At 40.7% G+C, this 9,165-nt stretch overlaps 1 protein-coding gene across 1 annotated transcript in view; it reads right to left on the bottom strand.

Annotated features, from left to right (window-relative positions):
* Positions 1–5,489: 5,489 nt before the first annotated feature.
* NHS (NHS actin remodeling regulator) overlaps positions 5,490–9,165 on the bottom strand; it is a 61,126-nt gene continuing 57,450 nt past the window's right edge. Inside the window, exon 9 of the mRNA XM_007955911.2 lies at positions 5,490–6,096. Coding sequence (XP_007954102.2) covers positions 5,490–6,096 — 607 coding nt within the window. The remainder of the gene's footprint in view (positions 6,097–9,165) is intronic.

Raw genomic sequence — 9,165 nt, 5'->3', positions numbered from 1 at the left:
ATCTGCTCCACCTCAGTGGCTGTTCTAGGAATCAACTAGCTCGTTTCCTAATTCTTTAAGTTCAAAATTCTTCAAGACTGAGAGGCCAAATCCTTTCTCGTCCCTCAAAGAAAGAATAAGGGACCAAGCCAACGCATCTCAGAAAGTCCGCACCAAGAGGCAAGTAAGCGCCCAGATCTCAAAAGCTCGTGCGCACCGATCCTCCCCGGGACCCGCGACTCCATCCCGCGCGGCCGAACTCCTTATGTCCCCGGCCGCCAAGCCTCAATCCTTTCTTACATTAAGTCGTCCTGGCTCGGCAGCTCTCGCTCGCACTTGGACAAGAAAGTTCAAGTGGAGAACAAGGGCCGTTGGACAGACCTACTTTTGCACCACAACTTGCCACGCCAGACTCCGGAGGGAGTGAGGAGAGCGACTCACAATGTTCTGGCTCCTAGAAAGGGAAAAGTCGAGATGGTTATGGCAACCGGGGCTCGAAACGGTCCTCGTGCTGTTAGTCCTCAGCGGCTCCTAGGCACGCGCTCGCCTCGAGCCTGAGGAAGGCAGTGCTCTGGTACCAAAGTCCCGCAGGCTAAGCCGGGCTTCCCACGCACTCCAAGTAAAGAACGCCAACGGACACGCCTCGACCGTTAAAAGGCCAATCGCTCGAGCGCCAGAGAGCCCCCTGGGGGGCGTTGCTAGGGAGACAGCTGCGGGGCAGGGCCTTGCTTCACGGTGAGGGGCGGAGCGCGACTTAGAGAGCCTGGGATTGGCTGAGGCTGACTGAGATTTCCTTTGGTGGAGGCAAGGGCAGGGGGGAGGGGAGGTTTGGAAAGGAGCCGTTAACGGTCGAGGCGCGAGACTTCAACACGGCCAACGCCTTCTGCGACTGCGCAGAAGCTCCTGCGCGCGCAACTCTTCCAACGGCCGCGAATCGAGGGGGTGATGCGCGCGGACTCCTCGAGTTCTGCTTGTTGTTTGAAGCTTTTTTTAAAAATATATACCATGATCCCACCCCTTCCCTGCCCCTTGTGACGCACTACATCCGTCGCCTTTAACTCGGAGTCCCTCCTTGCGTTTCCGAGGTGGTATCTCTAGGGGAGTAGATTGCCCAATCTTCCTTCCCAGGAGTGACTAGTGGGTTTGAACCGCCAGCCTTAGCGTTTAAATATGAGGTGATGGGGCAGGGCAGGGACCTTAGGCGTTTTTCTAAGCATCATACGGGACTGAGATGGGACGAGCTATTTCCAGTCTTCGACAGCCACATACAGAGGGGAGAGATCACGCTGATCCAGATTGCTTGGTTTTGAACCCAGCTCCAACACTTAGAAGCTCTACGGCCTTGACAAGTCAATGAACCAACCACTCTTCAATTGCCCCATCTGTAAAATGGGTGTAATGTGGGGATTACAGATGTTAATGTACGCAAAGCATTTAGAACAGGCCCTGACTCGTAAATTTGCTATGTACCAGGTGACATAATGTCTTACGTAACATGTCAAGGCTGCTCATCTTGAGAAGGAGGCACCGTTTGAGTAATTTGCCACAAAGCCGGCATGTTTTTCAAAGTAGCGTTGTAAATCTTTTCTTGTTCCAGAAAGGAGCAACAAGAAAAGTCTACTGACATTGGAAATGGGACACAGAAGTAGAGCCCGTGCTAGGTACAGTATTTATTTTTGCTGCTGCTTTTCTCATGACAGTTCCTTCCCTTCCTTATGTCTGGTTGCATATAAAATATTTTCTGTCTATAAAACCCCAAGAATGCGATTACTTAACAAAGAAAAGAGAGAAACTGACTATTTAATTGCAGTCACGTTTATTTGCAGTTTCTATACACACTTTCTAGGTAATCAAACTTTTCTGATACATTTTTTTTTTATTTTTGGAGAGGGGTTCACAATGAAACTGACACCATTTTTACTAAAAATAAATACAAGACTTAAAGTGTTGCACAGCTCTAAAATATACAAAGGCTTGGATTGAATGTAAACGTTGAAAACATCTTACCAAAAAAACCATCTCTGCAACGATTAAAAAAGTTCATATTTACAAATATTACAAAAATACAAAATGGATGCAAGTCCATAAACCATTGTCTTTTCGGCCAGCATGAACTGGTTCTAGTACCAAAATAGTTACACTGTAACCTTCTTAAAAGTTTTAAAATCTGTCGTGATCTAGATCTCTAAATCTGCCAACCTGCAGCAAATGTACTCACTCACTGACCTTTGGCAAGAGCAAACAGTGTGTTTTGTTTGCTATCACTAGTCCATGTCCTCTACTTAGCCAAAAAAGAAGAAAAGAAAGAAAAGAAAAGCAGAATCAAAAAGCAAGGGGAAAAAAAAATTCCCCTATACAACATACACATGGTTGTATAAACATAAAAGGACAAAAAAATTAACATCAGTGCAAACAACAGAAGAAAAGTTTGGATTCATGTTCTTCATACCTAATGTGTGTATACTGCTCCAAGACAACAGTGATGTTACTAAAAAAACTCACTGCTGTCAAGTGGGATCCGACTCATAGCGCCCCTTCCTTGGGTTTCCCAGGCGGTATCACTATGGAAGTAGATTGCCCAATCTTCCTTCCAAGGAGTGGCTGGTGGATATGAACCGCAAGCCTTCTGCTTAGCAGTCAAATGCCTTAGGCACTATGCCATCAGAGGTCCCACTGTGATGTTAGTCAGCCCTAAATCTTGGTTTTGAGAGCTTGAAAGCCAGGTAGAATATTTCCGATTACTAAGCAATTTCTTGCTCTTTCACTGTTTGTTACTCTTTTCCAGAGTGAATTTTAAATCCATCTTTATTTGGGTTTTTTTTTTTTTAAACTATGAATATAAAATAGGGAAACTCTGCTATAGATTTTTAGAGTAAAGAAAATAAGTAAAACTATATTATAAGGGTTAATTCTGTGATCTTTACATATAGAAGCTATTTTATTGCCTCATAATTCAAGTCAATATGTATTTTAAAATATATATGGTACCATTACTTAAATTAATGTCAATAATAAAAAGGTAACATTTTTATTAAAGCCAATTTGTGTGTTTTCTATTCAAGATTTAGAAGCACTTTTACAGTCTACATACCTTTCTTTAATAACTACACAAAAGCCATACTGCAAATGAACTGCTTTTATGAAAATTACCAACGATCGCCTATTGTGACTTGAAATGACTGTTTCTTATCGCATTTGTCTAAAACTTTAATTTGTAAAGTTTTGCCAAATGTACTTTTCAAAGCATGAGGACAAAAATTTACTCAAGTTCCCATGTGGTGTCAAACCATGATGGTTTTCTTAATGAAAGGATTCCAATGAAAAATGGTGATCCAGTTTTTAAACCCCAAAACATTTTTCTTTGAATAAAAACTAACAACTTGTAAATGTTCAAACCCTCTACCAAATAGCTTATCTAATACACACACACACACGCACATGCACGTACACACACGTGTGCGTGCACACACACACACACTCCTTCCTCCTCTATCCTTCCACCCCCAGCACCCATTTTACATACAAGGATGACAAGAAATCAAGCAACACAATTTGGTAGTGAAAACAAATAGTAGAAAAAAAAACAGACTTTTTTTTTTCTTTACAAACAAACAAAACTAACAGCAGTCAGATTATCTAATTCCTAATCCATAACATTTTAGAAAGTGTTTCTATTGAAAGACAGTATTTTCTTAGACCAGGCTTTCCCCTTCATACTTGCATGAATTAAATCAAAACCACAAACCCGCTTTCACACATCCTACTTTCCCAAATACCACTTGCATAAGCTTAAAGCCTGCTGCTTATCAATTTCTTGGTAACCCTGGTATGTTCTAACATTCTAACCACATTCTGTTATTTTATAGGCCATATCTCTTCTTAGTTCTCTGTACTTTCTACCTCCTCGCATTCGAAACATGTTCTAAGTACATAGCTGCTTATATTTCTGACATAGAGTTTCAAACATTAGTATCAGTTCATGTTAAAATCTGAGGTGTAAAGACTATTTGCAGATTTCAACTTGTAACTACATTTTTCTTTCAGTTTTAAGACAAGAAAATTCAAGTAATTTCAAGTACTTCAGCTTGTTTCCCTGCCTTCATTTTATCAGAGCATTTACTTGCCCTGACTTTTCCTTTCCCACCCACCACCCCTCCCCTTTAGCCATCAAGCAGATATAGTAAAACCAGACAAAACTCAGTTGTATGTAGCATTTGTGAACCAGAGCTGTTCCCCATTCTCAGTTTAACAGCGACTATAAATAATGCATGTACATACCTATTTCCCAGCTACATTCTTCACAGTGTCATTTCTGTTCATTTTTAGGTAGCATGAATCTTGTCAGCACAGAGAGAAAGCTTCACTGAGAACTCATTGCAGGTACTTACTGATAAATCAACAACTCTGTGGCATGCTTAGGTTTTATTTTTGTTAGTTTAAGAACCTGGAGCTAATTGCTAAACTGTTTAAGGAGTTTAAAGAGTATAGTCATTAGATTATGACTGTTTATATATCCCCAGTAGCCTAATATAAAACATAACCTAAAATGAACTACTGTTTTCCCTAGTCATTCTCGTTAAAGCAATCCATTGAAAAATTAAAGTCGAAAGGACACTGTCAAATGCTGTTGTTCAGGGTTCTGTGTCGAGAGTGATGACTTCTCTCATTAATTAAAGAAAAAATCAGAAGCATGCTTTTCATTCTGCCCAAATTACCACATGGCAAATTACAGCTACGCATTGCTATTAGCTAGTTTGGTGCTGCAGTTTGTCACAAGAAATGGTTAGATCTAAATTCATTATTTTAAATCAATCACATTTCAGTCCATGACCTCAAGATTTCCTTTTTTCACCAGTTTAAGTTTCATAGTTGAGGCTTATCATTCAGAAAATCATATTGGTGGACATTTAAATATGTTATTTGATATGAAAATGGTATTCACAGAATACAATTATTACATTCTATTCTTTTTTTTTCTATAAACAGTTGGTGTGCAGTAAATAATTGGCCACATGTCCACTTGTCATTGATAAATCTATTTACACATTTTTATCAAAAATATGGTATTTACATATGTGTAGTTCTTTCTTCTGAATTTTGCTCTAGTTCATTTTAATGTAAAAAAATACCAAACCTCCAGAGTAATTTCATCTTCTTGAAGAATCATGACAGTGAGGGTTTTTGTTTCTGAATAGGCAGCTCTGCAAAAACTTTTTCCAGGTTTCATGAAAAGTAGGTATTTTTGAACTCCACATTATCAAAAGGAATGGGATTGGGTCAGTCAAACTAAGGCAAAGGAAAACATGAAAGACAGTGCAGCTACTTAAAAAATAAAATAATAAAGAGTCACTAAACTACCTCCTGTTCCCCAGCATATATTTAGAAATTCATTGGTAAGCAGTGATAGTACCCCATGATTTTTCTGGCTTCTCCTGAGTCCTCTGCTCCCTTCTGACATTTTCATATAACTAAAGGTTTTGACGTCTGATGGGCCGTCTGGTCCAGGCCACCTAGGTTGAGCTCTGGGAAGATCGGTCATCATGTGGACTTCCGTCTGAATTTTCGGTCTCACCCTCAGAGATAGCCTGCATGGGAGTGTTATACAGCCGGCAGCGGACACTGTAACGACTGCTGCTAGCTGCAGGGGGTGCCCGGGAACGTCCAACCCTTGCTGATGCTGAGGTGGCAAAGTTCTTTGAGGAAAACCCCTCTGCATTCACTCGTGGGGAGCATGGAGAGAGAGGGGACAGTGCCTCTGCCCCAGGTGACCCCTGATGGGCCTCATCGGTGACCTGAGGGGAGTCAACTGCGAGATCCCCAGGGGGTTTGGGCAGGATGGGACTCTTGAGGATCTCGGTGGCAGACATGCGGTAACTGGAATCCGAGCGGCTGCCTTTTTTGAGAAGTAATAGCTTAAACTCTTCGTTTGATGTGTTAGACTTTTTGGCATTGCGGTAGATGAGCCCAGGAGACCTCTGGCTGGTTGGGGTTGTCACACTGCTGCTCGGTGAAGTGATGGAACCAGAACCACTGCCACTGCTGCCAGTGGAAACTCTGGATTTGCTTCGAACAGACATGTCCCCAGAATCTTTCCTTCCAAGTACTTTCCTCTTGGATCTTTGGAGAAAAGGAAAAATGAGGCACAAATTTCAGTCCACATACATTTTTATGAAACTAAAAGTTAAGTCACATTCACTCACTTATTTAAACATTTTGTGTACATCCTTTATGACAGGATACTAAGCTTTGGGGTGCTAGAGATGAGAAGCCAGATACACCCTTGCCCTCATAGCACTCACAGCCTGTGAGAATTCTCTGACAACCAAACCAAGTCAAACTCACTGCTGTCAAGTCAGATCCAACTCATAGTGACCCCTCCTTGGGTTTCCAAGGTGGTATCTCTATGGAAGTAGATTGCCCGGTCTTCCTTCCGAGGAGTGGCTGGTGGGTTTGAACCACCAGCCTTCTGGTTAGCAGTCAAATGCCTTAGGCACTACACTACAGAGCTCCCTTTCTGACCACCAGTGGACATAAATTAGGTTCTGGAAATGGCCATTTAAAATCATTAATAATGTGGAGACTAAAGTTTCAAGAGGAAGGCATTGGAAAATTTGCAGAAAGATAAGAAAATACTGCTGACTCCCAGTTCCAGTGTGGGTGGGGAAGGATGGTAGCTTTCTTTTATCAAATCTGTCTCTGTAATACAGATAAAATGCTGTTGTCTGGGATTGGCTTCCAAATAATAAAGGAAAGAGGAAGTGGATGAGGTGTGGATGGGACCAGATTGACTATAGGCTGACAGGCCTGGATGATGGTGCATTATACTATTCTATCTACGTTTTTCATTCCTCCACAGAAAACATTTTTAAAATGGCTTTTAAAATAAATAAATCCATCTTTAGCTGCAAATACCATTGCTAGAGCTATCTGGGAACATCGATGTGTTAAGCAGTAAGCCGACATTCTGTGAAAAATGAAAACATAGACCATCTCTGGAGCTCTTAAAGCTCTGTACGCTGTAAGCTCTCAAGAAAACATAACAATTCTTTTCACTATGATGTAAGTGGATTGATGAATAAATACTATACAAATGCAAATCTAAGATTATCAAACTCAATCTACTGAATCTAGACACCTATCATTCTGTTACTAAGCTTCTTTTGATAAACAGACATAAATTCAATCAATCTTCAGCGTTTGCTAAAAGTTTATCACAGTTCATTGATAAGTCTTGGCAACATGCTCTCCCACTAACTTAAAAATGCATAAAGTAGTGAGAATGCAAGCTTTCAAATTGGATACCAGCCTGATTTGTGTTTATTAAAACCCCTGAGGCTAATATCTTGCCTGTGCCAGTGTCTGGCTCTCTAATAAGGTAGGAGTTTCAAATTAGCAATTTCTTTTATCATCTCTTGTATTCTACAGACCAAAATGTAATGTTATCATCAAAGTCAAATACATGTGTTATCCCCGTTTATACTAAGGGAACAGGTACAGGGGTTTTAATTGATTAAAGACTGCATGGAAAATGGTAGAGTTGGGATTCAAATCCAGGTCTCTATGACACCATTACTTAGGTTCTTTCCACTATTCTAAGCACTTGCATTTGGTTCTTTGGGGTAAGAACTTGGCTCTTTAACTTGCATAGCATTTTAGTAATTTGTCCTAAGCTTGAAGATAAAGGGGGGAGTGGTGGTGAGGGGAATATAATTGAAGCTTAGATTAGACATTGGTACAAAGAAAAATAAAACAATGATTCTCCAGCCTCAGAGTAGAGAAATGTGCCTGTGAAGGTATACACAGGAGATGTTTCCTATTGGCTCTTTAAAAAAAAAAAAAGGTTGTTCAAAAGTAATGGTCCTTCTTTATGAGAGAACTACATCAACAGAAAATAGATGTTCCCTTTTTGTTTGGCTTAAAGAGTAGGATCCCAAAAAAAAGATTGTAAGCTGTGTGCAAAGAATTTGTTACCAAAATGATCACTTAATGTGGTAGAAAAGATAATTCCCATGTTTCACTTCTTGGGAGTGCCATCTAGGTCACCAAGGCCTAGTCATACTGGTGAAAATGGTTATGCACATCACGATTGCATAGCTCAGTCTGATATGGGTTCAGTTTCCAAGAGTTAGTTCTCCCTCTGTTCTTTGTCACAGATAGTAACAAATATTCTTGCAAATATGGCCCACTGATCACAAGGGGGGGATGTGAACAGATGAGACAATACGAATGGGTAGCACTGACACCACACTATCCTGGAAAGCAACCCAAAGGACATCCCCTATTGGTGGGACATGTTGTTGTTGTTGTTGTTATGTGCCGTTGAGTTGAACCTGACTCATAGCGACCCCTCCTTGGGTTTCCGAGGCAGTATCACTACGGAAGTAGATTGCCCAACCTTCCTTCCGATTGGTGGGACATAGGCATGAATTTTAGAGATGAAGGCCAGTACTATTAAAGAAATTTAAGTTATATGAGGAAAGAGAGTAATGATAAATTGTTCTGAGGTATGAAATGGGCAAGTATACACATTCTTGCCTCAATCTTGGGGATCTTAATGTTTGGTGAAACACTTACATCTGTCTCTGCTAATGTATAATTACAGCTTGGCACATGTTTAGAAGAATATATATTCTAGGCTCAAGAAATTATAGTAAACTCAGGATTATGTTAGAGTTTGAGTTTTCACTCTAAGTTACTTAACTACAAATAATTTTAAAATAAAAACTTGTTCCAGAATATCTCTTCAAGGAGTGGAGGAACTTTTCCTCAACAGTTCTTATAAAATTCCCTCATATGAGGTCTGTCGTTGTTAGGCTGGTAGGTGCCAAGTCTGCTCTGACTCCTAGCGACCCCATGTACAACAGAATAACACACTGCCTGGTCCTGCACCATCCTCACAATCATTGCTGTGTTTTAGCCCATGGTTGTAGGCATTGTGTCAGTCCATCTCATTGAGGGTCTTTCTCCTTTTCATTGACCCTGTACTTTACCAAGCAAGATGTCCTCCAGGGACTGGACCATCCTGATAAGATGACCAAAGTACATGAGATGAAGTCTTGCCATCCTTCTAAGAAGCATTCTGGCTGTATATTTCTTCCAAAACAGAATTGTTTGTTCTTCTACAAGTCCGTGGTATGTTCAATATTCTTCACCAGTACCATAATTCAAATGCATCAACTCTTCTTT

Source organism: Orycteropus afer, unplaced genomic scaffold (assembly GCF_000298275.1).
Source record: "Orycteropus afer afer isolate SDZICR_OR568_19922 unplaced genomic scaffold, OryAfe1.0 scaffold00546, whole genome shotgun sequence".
NCBI classification, from domain to species: domain Eukaryota; kingdom Metazoa; phylum Chordata; class Mammalia; order Tubulidentata; family Orycteropodidae; genus Orycteropus; species Orycteropus afer.
The sequence above is the reverse complement of the archived record's forward strand: the minus strand, read 5'-3'. Positions and strand labels throughout refer to the sequence as shown.